At 29.4% G+C, this 20,371-nt stretch overlaps 1 protein-coding gene across 1 annotated transcript; it reads right to left on the bottom strand.

The window, feature by feature from the left end:
- Positions 1-1,926: 1,926 nt before the first annotated feature.
- Hbn (aristaless related homeobox homeobrain) lies at positions 1,927-13,004 on the bottom strand. Its single transcript, XM_074242889.1, has 6 exons — positions 12,932-13,004; positions 12,285-12,287; positions 10,344-10,570; positions 6,138-6,216; positions 2,972-3,778; positions 1,927-2,792 (listed from the first exon to the last, which is right to left on the bottom strand). The coding sequence occupies exons 1-5, from the start codon at positions 13,002-13,004 to the stop codon at positions 3,300-3,302; spliced, it is 861 nt and encodes a 286-aa protein (XP_074098990.1). The 3' UTR covers positions 1,927-2,792; positions 2,972-3,299.
- Between the last annotated feature and the right edge of the window lie 7,367 nt (positions 13,005-20,371).

The following is a 20,371-nucleotide window of genomic DNA, read 5'->3' as shown; positions in this document are numbered from 1 at the left end:
AATTTTTTACAAGCTCACTAAAATATCAAGTGGCCAAAAATGGTCCTTCTACTTTATTAAAAGAGAAAATGAAAAGTTTTGAATTTAAATCTCTAAACATATCAATTTTTAAGGTTCAAATTTAAATTGATTTTCTCTGATGTGACAAAATTTGAAGATTGTAATTTTTCTTTTTTAAAAATTCATATCTTTTCTGTCTATTATGATTCGATAAAAATAAACGATGATTGTTATAATTATGTATTGTTATAATGACGCAAAGATTTAGAAGGTACAATGAGACCAATTATGCATAAACTTCTGGATAATGTACTAATTGATGTCTTATTCAGTGATATGTTAAAAAAGGTTGTCATTAAGGCTCGTTTCAACGTCGCATCAGATCATTTTACATGAATTCTTTTAAAACCGACACCTCCGCACGACTTTCCTCCACCTCCCACGATGTGAGGGAAAAACCAAGCCTAGCTGAATGTGAAGGATAGAACCAAGTGAGAACAAAATATAAGATTATAAAAAAAGAGAAAGAAGAAGAAGAAGAAGAAGAAGAATATTCTTTACTTCTTCAAGTAAAGAATATTATAGAAAAAGATGAGCTAAGACAAGAGATAAGTGATAGAAAAAGAAAGAAAACGTAAGTATGAAGTGAGCATATTACTATTGAGAATAAGGACCTGAGCTTCAAGATAGGGACCGCTTGAAACTAAACGAGGGTGGTGACAGGATACAAATAGGGTGGTACAATAGACGCTAATGGATCTCAAGCCGCCGCAAGAGGCGCTGCTTTTAATCTAATTGTCCTTGGTAGCCGCCGCGATTTCAAACAGTGGTTAACAACTTGGAGATATTACCATTTTCATTCTTTTAATAATATTGAACTAGTTTATTTAAATTACTATTTTTTATCAGAAAAAATTATAATAATAAATTAACTAATTTTTTTTCTTTCTTTTTTTTCAATAAGGAATCAAACTAAGTACTTAGTTATACTTTGTAAATTAAATAAATTTTTTTGTTAAATTATAGCTGGTTATTTATTATTTTTATAAAAATCAATCTAATCATATAATTTAATCATACATTTTTATCACATTTTTCTTTTATTTTTACATTATTTTTTTTTTTTTTTTGCTATCATAAATCAAATGAATTGATCGTAAGCAGGCAGGTGGTGAAGATAATTGTCTACGACTCATCGTCCCCAGTGGAATCGTAATAACAACTTATGATCACCAAAACATCAGCCGATGTTATCGCATTGATAGTATATAAATAAATTCGTAAAATTGTAATTGCTATTGTGCGTGTCACGATTCGTAAGCTACGTTCAAACGAAAACGGCACATATGAAACTATAAACTCAACTCTTTTCATACTATTAAATAAAATATACATTTGAAAAAACGAATTACCCAGGTACCACTAAAATAGCCAGCCAGTCACGTGATAACATGAATTTAAAATTTTACGGAAATATATTACATCTAAATTAATTTTATAAAATCAATGATTTGATGAACTTTTTATTTAAACACATTTTATTGTTCGGCACAATATTTAATAAAATGATCATTGCTATACGCTATATCTCAATATTAAATATTGAATGCGTTATAAATGTATAAGCGTATAATTAAATCATTATACATGTAATTCGTGTTTTCAGAGCGACTACTTGGATTAATCACAATTATTTGATCAATGAAAGGTAAACAAATAAAAAATAATAATTATCCTCTATTTACTATGTTTTCATTTTATATTTTAATGTTCCAGTTCATTTCATTTTAAACGTTATATAATAATTTATTACCTACATATTTACATGAGTGATATTATTTATAATGAATATAATACATTTTATAGTACAAACATTTTTAATCAATATATTTTAAATTTATTTATTATTATCGTCAGTTTCTGATTTCAGCGAAAAATGTTCATTATATAAAAAAAAATTATTATTTCTACTAATTCAAATGAAAGTAAAATAACCTTGCTACATTATACTACAGTATGGTTGATGGGAGTATCAACAAATAAATCAGCGTATTAGTGATTGAATGTGGTTTTCAATAAAACAGATTGCAACACTCTATAAACATTACTAACAGTAGTTTTGGTAACTGTTATCAGTTGTTTATTTACACATAAAGTTTCATCACAAAATCTATAACTCTGTTAACTTTCAAATCAAATTAATTAATAATTCACTTTATCATCAATTATTATTATAACGATAATCATCATTGTTATCTACACCCTTAATCAACTCCATTTTGTCTTTGGTACACTTTTCATTCACATAATTGTTTATTTGTTGAACTCCCAGAATTTTTTAGTCAAAAATAAATCTCTTAACTTGATTTTTAGTTTCCAGATTTTCTAATAACTTCTTCGGCTTTAACCTTGAAGACTTGAACACTCTGCCTTCTTATTTCATCCTCGGATGATATTGAATTATCATTACGATCACGTTTGGAACTTAAATTTTGCAAGATGTTCTGAACATCCAAGAGCAGCGGAATTTGCTGAAGCTGTAAATTCAGCTGATCACATTGCTGTTGGGGCTGGTGCTGAAGCTGTAAATGGCTTAGTACACCGGTTGAGTTGAAATCACCAAGAAAAAGGGAATTTAAGTATGACAGTTCCATGTAATGAGACAGTAGTGCAGCTTGAAGAGGTGCTGGTATTTTCGTAGTATTTGCTGATGACCTTTGACATGTACCATGGAAATCCTGCAATTAATGAATTGTGCACCACCGGAGAATCAAGTGACAAATCGTTCATATCTGAAACAAAGAAAATTATATTAAAATAACTGATGAGAAAATTACCGATGATTCAACAAGGAACAGACGGTATTATTATTCTATTTATTATGTAATAAGATTTTCATACAATTAATTCATTAAGCAAATTAATTTTGTTCAACTTGACTAAACTCCTGAAAACTGACTCGTAAACTTGCCTTTATATTCTTTGAACCATGATAGACCGGATTTGACTAAAAACAAATTGCAACACTATAAACGTCACTAACAGGATTATGGTAACTGTTATCAGTTGTTTATTCACACATAACGTTTTATCACAAAATCTATAACTCTGTTAACTTTCAAATGAAATAAGTTAATAATAAATTCACTTTATTTTCAATTATTATACCAATGATCATCATCGTTATCTATGTCCTCAATCAATGCTGTTTAGTCTTTGGTACATTTTTCACTCTCATAATTGTTTATTTATTGAACTCCCAGTACTTTTAGCAAAAAATAACTCCCGTATCTTGATTTTTAGTTTCCAGATTTTCTAATGACTTCTTCGGCTTTAACCCTGAGTACTTGAGCACTCTGTCTTCTTATTTCATCCTCGGATGATGTTGAATCATCATCGCGATCATGTTTGGAACTTAAATTTTGCGGAATGTTCTGTGTATCCAAAAGGATCGGATGAATTTGTTGAAGCTGTGAATTCAGCTGATCACGTTGCTGTTGCTGCTGCTGCTGCTGCTGCTGCTGCTGCTGCTGGGACTGGTGCTGAAGATGTGAATGGCCTAGTACACCGGTTGAGTTGAAACCAACAGGAAGAAGGGAATTTAAGGATGACAATCCCATGTATTGCGACAGTAATGCAGCTTGAAGAGGTGCTGATATTTTTGAAGTATTTGCTGATGAAATCCAAGGTGAAAATACAGATGGCATGTACCATGGAAATCCTGGAGGAGTAGATGGATTGTGCATCAATGGTGGAGCAAGAGGCAAATCGTTCATATCTAAAACAGAAAATTAAATTAAAGTAACTGATAAACAAATTACCGATGATTTAATAATAAAGAACAGAGGATTTTATTATTCTGTATATATAATAAGGTTTCCAAACATTTAAGCAAATTCGTTTTGTTCAACTTGACTTGACTCTTCAAAATCGACTCTTAAACTTGCCTTTATATTATTTGTACCACGATCGATGGGGTTTGATTAAAAAATAAGGGAAAAAACGTCCCTTCATGCGGCTACTCAATAGAATGAATACAGACGTAAGTACCGACTAACATCAAGGGGTAAACAAGATATCTTTTTATTTTTATTTTTTTTTTCCTCCGCATTTAATATTTATATTCATTTTAACCGAAAAGAATAGAATGCTAGATTCGGCGCACTGCTTTCGAAGATTCTATTGTGTGTCGGTATATTGTTATTTATTTTTATTCGTGAAAAATATTGAATATTATTCAATATCAACTTGTGTAGTAAACTTTATCAAAGTATCTTTATTTTTACATACGATAAAAATGTCGGTGATTTTTATTTGTATTCTGAAAGTTATTTTATCAAAATTGAACTCAACGCTGGCATAAAAAATCAATAAATTTATTTTTTTTTTCTTATAAATGAATATAGATAACCAAAGAAATAATATTTAACACGCATGTAAGATCAGTAAAAGCGATATTTGCCGTGAAAATAGATACAATGACAGAGTATATAACCACCCTTTAGGTAAATCGCTTATTGATGACAATAATCACTCGTCAAGCAGGTGTGTTACTGAGTGTTGATCGTAATATTGCCTAATTGTGACATCGTAATAAATATATTAATAGTGATCGGGGATGATGATAATAATAGTCATAAGTCATAATAATAATGTAAATTTGTGAGAGGGATCTATCTGATAAAATATAAGTATGCAAAAAAATTGTGAACAGTTTTTCTTGCTCAAAAACAAATTAGAGAGTTTAGTGAATTATTTCTTGGTTCAAATGAATTTTTTTTCTGTATACAAATCAATGATATTAATATAAGTACTGCAGTTTTTTCTGTAGGAAAAGCTTTTCACTAAAAAGCTTACTTTGAAGCTTTTTGATAAAATTTTTTCCAAATAATAATTTTTATTTTTAAAACCCAATTTGACTTATTTTTAATTCAGAAACAGTCAACTATGCAATAAACTAATAATTTCTTCTGATAATTAGATTTTTTAAGAAAATGCCATTTACGTATATTACTGCAGATAAAATTTAATGACGAAAAACTTCGAGATCATGTAAAAAATTAATTATTTCTTGCTATCACGATACTACAAATTCTTTGTCGGTAATTTTCACGCAATTAGTCACGCATTTTCAGAATTGTGAGGCATCATTCCCTTTCTATGACTGTTCCGTATTATGACTACATCTCGCTAAAAAAAAAAAGGCTATCATCCGATGATGATGATGATAGAAGTGGTGATGATGATTTTTTCAATTTAAAAAGCTTATGCACCGTTTATTTGTAATGAAAACAAAAAAAAATCCGCAGTAATACACACACTCGTTCTAACACTATTTATGTACTAGATTTATAATAGTTCGATTATTGATAACTATGATAGTATAAAAATTTTCACAATTTTATCTGAAAATATTTATTTAAAAATAGTCATTGAACTATTTGACCTCTATATTTTTTATATGACTTGCATGGTATTGTTATGATTCTATTTTCCAAAAAAAAAAAAAAAAAAGTCAACTTGTCAAATTTTGTCCGATACAACGTTTAAGAATGGCAGTATCGTTATAGAAAAGAGAAAAACCACTGCTGTACGCTAAGTTAAATCAATTATACACAATAAACTTAGCTTAAGACAAAAACCTAAAATCAAAAATATCATTTTAAAGAATTTACTTTTATCGATTCAAGCAAAAAAGTTTTTGAACTGAGTAATTTTTTCTTATTTCAATTTAATTTTCATCGATGAAAGAAGTTTTTTTTTCTTGATTCAAAACAATTCTTGAAATTGATTATCTTAATTGAAATCAAGTCTTCATCTTAAATCAAATTATCATCTAAAATCAAATTAATTGTTCTATTTGTAGAGAAGTATGAAGTTAGCTTAGCAACCGATGTAGAATCAAAGTGAGTGGATTTGATTCCTACACTAGACAATCATCACTTAGTTACGTATTGATCTCTAAGATATTTAATTATCTTCAAGACCATTTCTTTAAATTTAGAACTACTTATGGAGAAATATATAAAGAAAAATGTGAATTGATGTAAAAATTTTTAAGTTCAATCAGGAAAGCCGTATTATAAAACAGTAATATAAAATAAAAATAAAAATAATATAACTTGTATTACCTGGACCAACATGCATATAAGTCGGGTCACGTCCCATGGTTTTTTCTTTTTTGCGCCATTTCGCTCGCCGATTTTGAAACCATACCTGCGAACATTAATTTAAATCATAAATTAATAAAGATTTAACAGCAAATTGGCATTTAACCAACTCATTAAAATCTATTAAGTCTGTTTTATTGCCATCGACAATAATACGAGCAATTAAATCAAGGATTAGATTCATCCTCTAGAGCATATTTGTAGAGAGAGCGTGATAGAGGTATAATATGATATTTGAAAAAGAGAACAAAGGATGAACTCGTATGATACCTGACAATAATAAATGTAATCCACAGAAAGGGTAAAAAAGAGCATGAGAACCTCGACGAAAAACGAGTACGTATATCGACTGACTAACAAAAGCTTGCTCTCCAGGCTGATTAAGCTAATTGTTAACAATTATCCTGATTTCCTCTGGACGTTAGAGTACCATACTGTGTTGTGCGATCCCCCTCTACCCAGTGACTTTCCCCAAGTTTTGTGGACCCCCAGCTTTCTCGTACTTGCTACACAACCCCCTCGACGCAGTACTAAATGCTTTAACTTTACGCTTGAGTTACGCTGGATTTTTTATCAACCACCCAACTGAGTTTTACATACAGAATCGTTCCTATTGTTATATCAATTTATCTTTTCTTTATACTTGATCATAAATTCAATCAATAAAAATCTTTACAACAGAGATATAATGGGCTAATTAATTCAAGAAGAATCCTTTTAGCAATTTAAATGCGATGTATACTAAGAAAATTTCTTTGCTGTGGTATAATATAAAATTCACTTGAATCAAGTAAATAATTTTGAAGAATTTCATTATCTTGGTTTGAGTTGAAAAATTCTTAAGCTAAGAAATTTTACTTGATTCAAGACAATGAGCTTCAAAATTATTTTTTTGGTTCAAGAATTTTACTCTTAATTCAAGTTAATTTTTTTTGCAGTGTATGTTCGTGGAAAAAAGTGCAAAAATTTTTTCAGAAATTCAAAAAAAGTAAGAAAATAAAATCATCTCTCCACAATTCAAACGAAAAAAATTTTTTTATTTAACTAAAAAAAAATTTACCACTACAATGATGATGTATAAATTTTCGGTGACCTCAACACCACCGCACTGTATCTGTGGCATATTTTTAATAATTCCGCTGTCATTGCTGCACAGCTCTAGCACTACTGATACGTTTAACTAACTGAATATCTAAAAGCGCGAACAGTTACAGCACGACTGATTTTTTTAGTAGTATAGAATGTAGCAATAATAAGAAAATAGAATATAGCAAGCAGTTTTCGCACAATAGTTTTACCATTGTTTATTATCCGTTTTTTTCGAAAATAACTGTTTTACTCAAGTATTTTAAAGATGATACAATAATTCAAGCAATCGTTTTTCAGCTTTTTATAAGAAAGCTTGATTTTGTATCAATATTTTATTTTTATTGACTTAAAGTCACTTCTTGACAATTAGGTCATTAACGACAAAACTGATAGTAATGAAAAAAAGCTTGATTGAAGAGAAAAAAATCTTGAACTAAAATCATTTTAAAGAATTTGATTACTTTACTTTTTACTGGCCAAGGTTTGTATACTATTTTTCTGCTCGACATAGCCGGAATGTAGTGATAACTTCGTTTAGAGCAGCGACCAGATAGTTGCCACTTTCCGGCCGGAGGGCACAAAAATCTTTGTCCTCAAAAAAATGCTTGAAACTAAAACTAAGACTTTTGCTTAATTCATGAAATAAATATTTTTCAAAAATAACCTTTCTGGTTCAAGCTTTTTTTCTTCGACCAAATTATTATATTTCTATTTTTGAAAAAGACACGAGGGGAAAAAATAGCCACACATAGTTAAATTATTAATCACTTAAGAGTAGATAATTATAATGTCCTTGATATAAATTATCAAATTATATTTATTGACATATTGAATATTAATTAAATTAATAACATGAAACGTTCATGAAAATAATTTGATAATAAACTACTTGAAGTCGGCTTTTCAATGGTACAAGCAAATTAGATAAAAAAAAAAGGTTTAATCATGATATATAAAGAAAATAGTGATGTTGTGATGAACGGAATGATTGGTGGAAAAATGTCATCGAACGATGATCACCCATTATCGTATCATCGTGTAAGCCTGAGGTTGAATTGAACGACACAAGAGCGGAGGGCTGGGAAACGTGTCCATTAATGTGAAAAAAAATAGTGAGAGCAGCTTGCTAGCTATTACGGATTCAAAATCGAGTGTAACCAGGATATTTCAGGGGAGATAGATTGAAATAAAGTGGCCGTGGCACCACTGCGCCTGGCGGATCATTTAGCGGTTTTGTCGAGCGACGGCCAATTGCCGGCATTGTCGCTTCGCTGTACCACAATGGGCCAATCGGAATACTCTATCTCTTTTCATCCCCCGTGAAACCTCCGCTCGCCTCCGCACACTGCATTCCGTTGTCGCGACCCGCAACAGCCTCCGCTCTCTCATTCACCCCTCGGACGTTCTCTTCTATGTTCTGCGCTTTCTGTTCCCTCGAGCTTATTCGCTCACTATTCGCATCATCCAAGTCTCTTCTCATCATTTCACTTGCGCGTTATTTCGGTGTCAGATATTTACGTTAATTGAGTAACCAATTTTATCCACGATAATCCACGAAAACTATATAATCGTACAGAATAGTATATTTTATGTTTTTAACTTATATGGAATCTCTAGTTAATCAATTTAATGTAACAGGAAGAAATATTGTAACTTTTGAAAATGACAATAAAATATTATTTAAGAATATCATTTCAAGATAGTAAGATTATGAATTCAAAATTTAATTGATGTGTACTGATCAATTGATAAAATAGAAAAATTTATGTTAAAACTACACAGAAAAAAAAAATTTCTTGAACCAAGAAAATTGTAAGGAAGACCGATGTTATTTTAGAGCGAGGAGAAATTTTCTTGGATTTCATTTAAAATTAGAAGGAAATTGCAAGAAAATCCTGAACGGTCAACCGTTTCACTAATTTTTTTTCATAACATTAAAAGTAACATATATTTGACAGTTTTTTTTGTCTTAATGGTACACTAAATTTTTTTTTTTTTTTTAGTTTAAAAATATCTTTTATTTATGTATTTAAATTACATGGTGGTATTACATGAGTTTTTTTATTTTAATAGTTGTTCCTATCCTTAGACTTAAACAAATGTTTGGTTTACAGGTTGTGTTAGTGTATTGCTTATAAATAATATGCTTAGATGTCATGGAAAAATTTAAAAAAACCATTTGATTTAGCGTGGTACACTAAAATAATTATTTTCGATACATATGCGCAAGGGTAGGGATTTTGACGGCTTGAAGTGACGTCACCTTTGAGCATAACGTATCAAAAATATTTAATTACTATTTTTTTTTTTAAGGCACATAAATTATGTCACACAAGCTTAAAAAAATGTGAAAAAAGAATTTAATATTACTATCGAAGTTAGGAAAAAATTTTCACAAGAAATATTAATCCTTAATGTTATCAATTAACACTAAAGTAATTCTACAAGACTAAATTTTTTATATGAATTGAACATTTATGATAATCGTATCTCTTAATTTATTCTCATTAAATTACTTTAATTGGAAATTTTTAAACATTCAGTTTAATTTGATATCAAAAATAAGTTGATACAAAATATAACGAAGAAAATAATGTCTCGAGAGTAACTGTTATTAGTATAAAAAAAAAAAAAAAAAAAAAAAAAAAAAAAAAAAGCAGAACAACATTAAATTGAACTAATTATTATTTTTTTTTTCACGAAAATTATTCAATTAGTTAAACACTTTTAAATAGTTACAAGTTAATTTTCATCATTATAATCGACCATGATAATTGGTCATTGTTATATGAAACATAAAAGAAAATTACTAGACAAGACTTGAACAATAGCTTGGTAATTAGTTGAGTGGACGACAACGAGCTTGAGTAGCAAGAGGGATACCCAAGTGTGCGCTTTAAAATCTTTATACTTTCTCTCTCTCTCTCTGTTTCACCCTTTTCTCTACTACATATTCCTTTACAGGAAAACCTTCTTATATAATAAAATCTTGATTTTTTTTTTCTTTAGCAAACAATGAAATAAACAAGCATCCGTATCTACTCTTGGACTTGAAGTTTTTTATGGAATTAATTAAAAACTAACCTGAACCCGTGCTTCTGAAAGTTCCAAGTTAGATGCAAGCGCTTCTCTATAATTAACATCAGGGTACTGAGTTTTCTCGAATGCCTTCTCCAACTGATGAAGCTGATGAGTGGTGAAGGTAGTTCGCGATCTCCGTATTTTTTTAGGTCGATCCATATCATTCATTTCTGGCAAATCAGATAAAGTTGGTAATTCTTTGAAATCCGGAATATCCGAGTCTTCAGATCCTCTCACGTTGCGTACAGACTCCAGTAGATTTGCATGATCTGAAATGGCCATCATTATATTATTTAATTCTCAAGTAGATATCTTAACATTATATTAATTTAAATATTTTGCTTGATAACATATTTTCATACTACTGAAACAAAAATAATAATCAAAGCGTCACTTTAAACATATGTGAAAGATAAATTAAAAAAATATGGATATAAATGAAAAAAAAAATTAAAAATAAATATTAATAACATAGTTTGAAACGAATATAGGATATACGTGAATTGAAAAACTATAAATTCAACGATACATTATTTTTTATTTCATTTTTTTAAGCTTCTTGATACCCAATCGTTACCCAGCTTGCCGATTTATGGATCGTCAATATGATCCATATATCGATGATGTCTGACCGACGGATTTGCCAATTTTTAATCCTCAAATATTTTATTTTTATAGTCCCCTTGAATACTGACAACCCTCAACTGATTTTTTTCCCCTACCTCACTTGGAGATATATGTATATATAGGTACACACACCCACCCACATGTGATCTGTGATATGTGATATGTATGCATATCATCTCTCACCCGATGCTGTAGACCTCTCGAGCTCAATATTAGTACACATGTACCAACATTTCCCGATCTCGCTTCAGTATAAATGCAATCATTTGGTCGATTAGTGATTATTGTTTTACGATGTTTTAATTCTAAACTTTAGAGCTAAGCAAACAGTTGCAGTTACTCTTTTTAGCATCCCGTGTAAAAAAAATTCTGATTCAAAATTAATTTAAGATTGAAATTTATATTTTGACACAAATATGAATTAGTTTTTAGATCAATTCAAATTTGAAATTTATTTGTAAATATAAATTACCACGCCTGTAGAAATTTCGATCCTGCTTTAGAATATTAATAAAGACTTTAAAATATTTAGGATAAATTTTATCTATAAAATATTATTAAGTCTTTATTAAAATTCTAAAGTACACTGAAAAAAAAGTTTTCTACTCCTCACGATACGATATTGCTACTGTCACGATCTACACGTTACTATTTAAAGGAGAGTGATGTTAAGAAAACTGTATACTAACGGAGCAATAGTATCGTGAATGGCACCCGAATGGATCCTGACGGTCACTATCCAGTCTGCTAATCGTAGTTGTACAGATTGTACCGGTAACGATTCACTCTTTACTATACAGTAGATAATGCCGAGCAGAAAACTTTTTTTTCAGTGTAGAATCGAAATTTCTACAGATGTGCTAATTTCTATTTACAAATCAATTTAAGATTTGAAACACAGAAAAAAAATTTGCGTGAATAAAGTAAATGATTTTGAAAAACTTCATCTTCTCAATTTGAGTAGAAAAATTTTTAAACTAAGAAATTTTTATTGATTTAAGTAAATAATTCTACTTGATCCAAGAATTTTTCTTTTGATTCAAGTTAATTTTTTTTTTTTTTTTTTTTTTTTTCAGTAAAAAAAATTTCCAAAAATTATCTTTGACAAAGTGAAAAATTTTATGCTACACCAAAAAAATTGTTTTTCACATTTTGAGTATGATAATGAATGAAGTTAATAATTTAATTGATCATCAATTGCTGGAATCCCAATTAAACAGATCTTAACACATTAATTCCATACAGGATACTTTTGATATAATATTGAGGTATCACGAGCAGAACATAACGCTGAGTCTGCGAAGAAGGTACTCATACTATCTCGTACACGAGCTTGGAAAGTACCCATGTGCTTATATAGACATATATTACTACATATTCCTCTTCTAATGTACACATCCGAGCGTATTCAGCATCAGGTAATCGCACTCATACGAGCAAGCGCGCCAACAGACACGCGGGCATGTAGAAGCTAATCCACTATGAATAGAGAGATTTTAATGTTTTTATGACGTAGCACAATGGGGTACCCACTTCATGTCCAAACTCACTTCATTGATTTTTATAAAATGTTGTACCAATGCTACACTCTGCTTTTGAGAGATCATATTCGATTTAATGGAAAAAAAAATAAACAAAATAATATAAATACTAATTTGCATTGTTTTTCATTCAGAGAAATAAAATTAATTAAACGCTAATTTGAATCTTTTATCTCAACTATTTTTTTCTTTTTCTTTTTCCACTACTTTTGTGAATACATATTCTAGAGACAATAATTGCAATGCGAAGCTATATTAATATTAACAACAACAAAGTTTGAATTTTCTAATTAAATGTTAATTTTTTTCTAATAAACCAATCATCAAAAATTATAAAATTTATTTCAAAAAAATTGTTGAGTTAAATTGAAAAAATTTTGCAAATTAAACCAAAAAAATGACAATATAAATATAATAAAATACCTTCATCTTTAGCGTGGCCCAAAATCTGATCAATGCTGTAAACATTCCTCTTTTGATTACAAGTTTGCGCCATTATTTATAAATTTTTATTAAGCAAATATTGCCCAATTTATAACGATTGGTAAAACAAACAAACAAACAATCATTGATCACTCAAAATAATAACCAAAGTTATAAATTATAAAAACCACGTGATCAATAAATAATAACAATAACTATTTCAACAAATATCACCGTAAATTATCACGTTAATAAAAAAATATATATTTAAACGATACAATATTGCAGTTGAACTTTAAATGTGTTTAAAATTTTAATTGTAATAGTAAACAATTAAATAGAACAAAACAATCCTCGCGTACAGCACGACGTTTCGGAGTGGTAACTGTCGGAGGAATGCGTGATTTAACGGCGCAACACGGACTACCCTTGGTAAACGAAAGTGCAGCCCTTAATAGTAGGTATTTTCGCCCCACCTCACTCACGCTGACACCGCCATATTAGCTTCTAACCCAATAGCTGTACGACGTTTGCACGCAAGCTCTCTCACTTGTCGAGAGTTGAATGATGCTCAGGGCGGGGAATATTTTACTCTTCTACGTAAATCTGTCTTTTTCTCCCTATATCAACCCCTCTTATTCGCTTCTTTCCGGGCATTATAGTTGCTTATACTCATTCGTGTATTATTTTATCACTGTCAGTTATCTCTTCTTATTATATTTTTTTATTTTTATTTTTCTTTCCTTTTTTTACATGTAATTTCTTTATATTCCATAAAAATCACCAGAATAAATCCGCTTATACTACGCTGGTATATTCACTCGACTTTTTGCATTCACCACCTTTAAATTATCCCAAGTATCTTAATTTAGTAAAATTTTAAATAAAACTAATCCTTTAATATAATTTTTCTTTGAGTTAAGTTATGTCCATAAAGAAACGAAATATATACAATTATACGATGGAAAATTGAATTGAAGCTGAGTAATTTAAAGTACAAAATAAATAACTACTGATAAAAATTAAAAATACAATAATTTTTAAGAGCACAATCATTGAATCGATATTTTAAGAAGTTTCTTTTAAAGTTCCATAACAATCTTTGAAGCACTTTCATAAAATTAAATTCAATAATCATCCTGACTTTGTTAACAATTTGCTATGAAAATTGCAATGTATCTCTTGAATAAATATTTTAAATTTTTGATAGAAAAATTAACTTAATTTAAAAAAATTAAACTAAGTAAAATTTATTTTAACTTAGGAAATTTAATTTAAATTGAGAATAATCTTTAGATAAAAAACTTTTTTGTTTGATTCAAGATATTTAAATTTTTAAAAATGATCTTTTTAATTGAAGATTTTTTTTTTTTATTGAATTTCAGTGAAAAATAAGTTTTCAGTCCTTAATTCATGAATAACAAGATTGTAAAATTCAAGGTCATGAGTAAAAGATTTGACTGTTTAATAATGTAAATACAAATATATTTTATCATCACACACGGAAAATAATTTATTGTTGCTGCAACAGGAGCAAACAAAAAATAAATTTCTTGCGCCAAGAAAATTTTAAGGAAAACAAAAGTTATTTTGGAGCAAGAAGAAATTTTCTTGGCTCAAGAAATTTATCTTGTCTCAAGAGACTTTGACTTCATTCAATAAATTTTCAATCTTCCTTGATATTTTCTTGAGCCAACAAAAATTACACTCCAGTCAAGAATTTTTTTTTTTTAGTGAAAAAATCATGTCAATCCATGTCAAATCGACCAATAGTTGGAATCGACCCCTTTCGATTTGGATAAATTTTAGTCAGAAATTTTCTTTTATCATACAACGAACTTCTGCCGAAGGGAAAAAATGAAAAAAATTTTTTCAAAAGATATGCAAATTCAAAATTTCGCAATTTTTCGAGTTTTTCAATTTTTTTTTTTACATCTCGAGCGCTATTATAGATACAGGAATGGCCTTTCGTTTGTTCGAAAGGAGACGTACTGATCTTGAAAGATCCTGAAATTTTTAGAACTGTGATTTTTTTTTAAATATGAATTTTTGAAAAAAATTTCTTTTGTTTTTCGCAACTTCTAAATAATGTAAAGTTATGCAGATACATAGTATTGTAATTTTGAGCATTAAAAAGTTAAATGCACGACGTGGAAATATTAGATAATAAATTAATTTCAACTTTTTTTTCTATTAATCTTGAAGTCAGGCTTATCGCCACTTATCGTCTTATTAACATGGAAATGATTGAAAATATGAGATTGAGCAACATTAATGTGCAGAAATTTGTAAGTAAACAAGTCCTTAAAAGAACGAAAAAAAATTGATATTCTTAAGGCTTTCAAGCTTTTATTTGAAAAAAAAACTAAATATGGTATTAATTTTATGAATATAGTATTACTAAAAAAATATCATTTAATTTTTTGCATATGTCAAATTATTTGTGCTTATTTGCTTAGTATATGCTTTCGTTTTTATAGAAATTTTTGAGTACCACACCCCGTTCAAAAATCGTAAAAAACACTCAATGGCAAAAATATTTTATGAAATTTCTTTAATAATAATCAAAACAGCTTTTATGTCATTAATACTTAGAATTTGAGCCAAAGTTTTGTTGAAAACTTGACAGTCAATTAATTTTGATTTTAATTATTTCATCAACTTTATAGATGTTATAAAAAAAAATTCTATCAGAAATATTTTTTTCCCATTTTTCATAATTTAGTTATTCTTCTACTTAGGCAAATTGACAGGATATTTTTAAAATAGAAAAATCATCGTTCAAGTCGTGTCATTAGCATAGCATTAAAAAGTTAGCGCCACCTAATTGAACTATAATACTTTAACAATAGAGCTTACATGCAGTTGGAATGTCGTATTCGTTTAGAACGGAGAGTTCTGTTCTATTCAGTCGACAGGTATATTTCAAACCGAAGGTATTTAAATTTTATCTCTTGCTGAGATATTGCGAGAAATAGGATCACAGACATTATTTTCGACGACAAAATCAAAAAAAAAAAACCCAGAAACTAAATTCGTTTATACCTATTATTCTGTACTTATTCTAAGATAACGCCTTTATACCCATTAAGAGTCTTAAATCCAGTAGTCTAATCCTAAGACGAGTCCGACAGTCTGTGTTACTTACCGAACAAACGAAGCGTATTATTCGAGCTGACCTATACTAATATATATAGTTAATTTACACCAGACATAAGACTAAATTTTTATTGTTTTATAAAAAAAAAGATTCTAAATTCTATTTTATATTTCATTCTTCTCTATTCGACAATCATGACTCTGATTTTGGTCCCCAATTCAATTTTATTGTATTTTTCATTCACCTATCATAAGTTCAGACTTGTCTTTAAAAAATCATACCCAACAGTGATTATCAATAATAAAAATAAAATTGAAAATAATTAATTCTTGCGCGAATGTCGACCACACCCATGAGAATAGGTATAGGGAGGAGCGAGATGATCTGACTGTATAACGGGCTTTATGATGCAAATAAACCGCCCTACATGTTCGTTCAACTCGACCCTCATCACAGAGGTAATACCCCGAAAAACATAAACGTCATCACGCTTCAAACGAGTCCACTCTGTCATGTGCGCTAAACAATTTATAGGATTGAAACAATAGACAATGGCGCCATATGTGTTTCTTTTTCCCAAATTTAAAGTGTAAACACAGAGGTAAAATTTGTTCAGTGAAGTGAAGACGATCTAATGATAATCTTTAGCATTTTAAAAAAGATAATGCTTTACAGATGGATTTAAACGGATTACTTTTAATTTTGAAAGAATTTTCAAATTATGTTACCTGACATTACCTAGCACTGGGTATTCATTAGATAATTGTCTAATCCTCAAGCGCCTTCTTAAAAGATTAGACAATGGACTCACCAGAAAAATTTTTTCTGCCCTCCGGCCGGAAAGTGGCAACTTTCTGGCCGCTGCGCTAAACGAAGTTGCCACATTCCGGCTACGTTGAGCAGAAAAATAGTATACACACCTTGGCCAGTAAAAAGTAAAGCCTCAGACCACATGTTTGTCAACCTCGGCTTCGCCTCGGCCAACAATTACATGTGATCTGAGACTTTTCTTATTTTACTGGCCTAGGTATGTAATATACTATTCAATACATAATGGTTCATGCATTAAATATTGTAGACAAGAAAATTGAATATAATCGAAGCAACTGAAGGAAAAGCTAATGTCAATCAAATCGATAGATAATTTATGTTGTACAAATTGCAACTTGCTGCATATGTTTGCAAATTAATCAAGATATCTTCTACCGGCGTCGATCTACTCCATAAACTCCTGACATATTATAATAACTAATAACATAAGGGTGGAATAGAGTGAGAGAGAGAGAGAGAGAGAGAGAGAGAGAGAGAGAGAGAGAGAGAAAGCGTATTACTTCAAATTGCAACACGAAGTTAAAATTAATAACATTCCGAATATATAGAAATAAGGCATCAGACTGCAATAAGTTTACGTTATATTTGCATAGAGTATATTAGACTGGCAGTGTATAGTTTTCTTATCTTCCATAACTAAATAACATGACTCAACATCTATACTCTAATCTTTTCATATATGTAAGTAGATACCAAGAATATTCATTAAAGTTTTTATGGAATTATCTAAAACTCAAATGGACTGGCCAGTCTATAAGATGGTGCAACGGAAAATTCCCTTTATTTTAGTGATGACAAATAATATCTTATCCTTTTGTTAAGCCTTATCTTACACATTAAGTAATTATATTATCGATTTTTTTTTATCTCATCATAGTAATTTATTTAAGCACATGAGAATACAGATCAAGAACTAAATCGACATGCCTGCACGGCAAAAAAAAACATTTTGGGATTTTTCCAATTTTTCCAATGGTAACATGGGAATTTTTTCTTTATTAACATGATAGAAATATCCATGTGACATAGGAAGAATTCATTTATCACTAAATTTTATGTAACTTAATTTAATAATTACAAATTTACATAACACTTTTCTCATTCAAGCAATGTCAGATAGTTTGAAAATAAAACAGTGATATACAGTCGGTTTGTGATAAAAAAAATTGAAGGAAATTTATTTCAAATTTTGCTTTCCATTTCAAAAAAATTAAAAATCCAGCAGATCATAGACGGAAAATCTAAAAAAATAACGATGAAGAATAATTTTTATCTATTTTTTCTCAAAATGAACATTTAATAAAAAAAATTTTGAAAAAAAAAACCTCCTGATAAATCAATTTTAAAAAAATTGATGGCAATTTAAAAATGAAAAAGCGGTTTTGTTGAATAATTCATAACTTTTTTTTGATTGGATAAAAAAATTAGAAAAAATTATGAGAGACGTTTTTGATAGAGTAGAAAAGGAGGAAAGACTTTGAGCCAAAGCAAAAGGGGTTAGGGTCAAAAGTGGTCGATTTGGCGTGGAATGCCCCATATACATCAAGCCACACCGTCCATAATCTGCTGGATTTTTAATTTTTTTGAAATGTAAAGCAAAATTTGAAAACAATTTCCTCGAATTTTTTCATCACAAACCGCCTGTATATCACTGTTTTACTTTTAAATTATCTGACATTGCTTGAATGAAAAAAGTTTTATGTAAATTTGTAATTATTAAATCAAGTTACATAAAATTTAGTGATAAATGAATTTTTCTTATGTCACATGGATATTTCTATCATAGTAATAAAGAAAAAATTCCCATATTACCATTGGAAAAATTCCAATGTTAACATTGGAAAAATAGGAAAAATCTCTATGTTTTTTTCGCCGTGTGCCACAGAAAAATCATGTATGTATGAAAACATATTTACGCAAACTTATATGAAACCATAAAAGCGAAGATACAAAAAATTTGTAATTCACATTTATCTAATTGATGTATTTTTGTCGCCTAAAACGTATATGAATAGTTTTTTATGTTTGTGGCATATAATAGATATATACGCTCGTTTTCGACCTTTCGCTTCACAAACATTAAAGCGAACATCGAAAAAAAATCGTTGTCGAAATCGCCGCTAAACGGCCGAATGACATACAATATTTTTTATTATTGTCGCTGCATAAGTTTAATTTATGAGGAATACGAGGCAAATAATGACATATTTAAATTTAATTTTAAGTTTCACAAGGGCAACAAACTTTATTCTATATTATTTATCTTTTAATTAATTAATATTTATGGCGTGGTATTTATTTTATTAACATTAGGTCCGCTTCGTAATAAACTGCCAGCAGAGAAATAATTAGCGCCACTAAATAGTAACTGTTCAAAATTTACTAAAATCATTGGTCGGGATACTAGAATGTGACTTTTTTTTTTACAATCTCTCGCAATTTCGTCTGAGTGAACTCGAAAAGTTCGTAAAAAAAGGAGGCCTAGGTCGTAAAAAAAAAAGACGATATGGTATAGTCTCTAGAAAAGAGTCCCTCTACGGACACCACCCAGCGCTCAAAAGTTGAACTTTTGGAGCGAGTATAACAAAAAATTTTTTATCCTTTAATTTATATATTTACTGATATGTTTACATACATGTTTGCAATTTTGAAACACTTGTAAAATTATCAAAATTTTTATACAAAGAAAAAAAAATGTTCTTGAATAAAGTATACAATTTTGAAGAACTTAATCTTCTTGATTTGAGTAGGGAAATTCTTGAACTAATAAATTTTTCTTGACTTAAGAAAATTTTATTTGTTTCAAGAATTCTTCTCTCGAATCAAGTTATTTTTTTTTTTTAGTGTACTGGTCATTTTCTTGCTCTCCTAACCGAAAGTACGCTGTTTCGGGCCGCATTTTACTCCAGAAAGAGTAACTTTTGTAGCTTGCTCTAGCGCATGCGCGCTACGCATATTTTCTAGCCTGGTAATCCCATTCGCTAGGAAACCCAACTTTCTGGCCTTGGATTGTAATGTACTATTGATGAATTATTTTAAGTTTTTTAAACGATAATGTTATTTTGGTTGAAAAACTAAATGTATCGATTGAAGATAATATAGCTCTTAAGCCAAGAAAATCTAAATCAAGACAAGAAATTCTTTAAGCAAAATAATCATTTGTCTTCCAAAATAAATTCTTAGATCAAGAAAATATCTCTTGAGTCAACATAAATTTTCAATCAGTGTACAAATGAATGATATCATTGCTACTAAAACATTTTTGAATTAAATGATATATATTGTAATAAGAAAAAGGAAAACAAGCTTTAATTTGATTCTTTTTTATTTCTTTGACAAAGTCAGGTCCAGCCACGCGTAGCATCGCGTCGACGAGATCTCGTTTTATTGGCCCCTGAGGCATTGACATTGTATTGTTGTGTCTACGTTCGCGGATAGATAAAAACAGGAAACTCCAAAGAGACGGTTACTTTTATAGGATAAATGAACTAAAGATAGCCAGTACACGT

This window comes from Cotesia typhae, unplaced genomic scaffold, assembly GCF_013202065.1.
Source record: "Cotesia typhae breed Kobodo isofemale line unplaced genomic scaffold, CoteBio_Ctyphae contig_4, whole genome shotgun sequence".
Taxonomy (NCBI): Eukaryota; Metazoa; Arthropoda; class Insecta; order Hymenoptera; family Braconidae; genus Cotesia; species Cotesia typhae.
The sequence above is the reverse complement of the archived record's forward strand: the minus strand, read 5'-3'. Positions and strand labels throughout refer to the sequence as shown.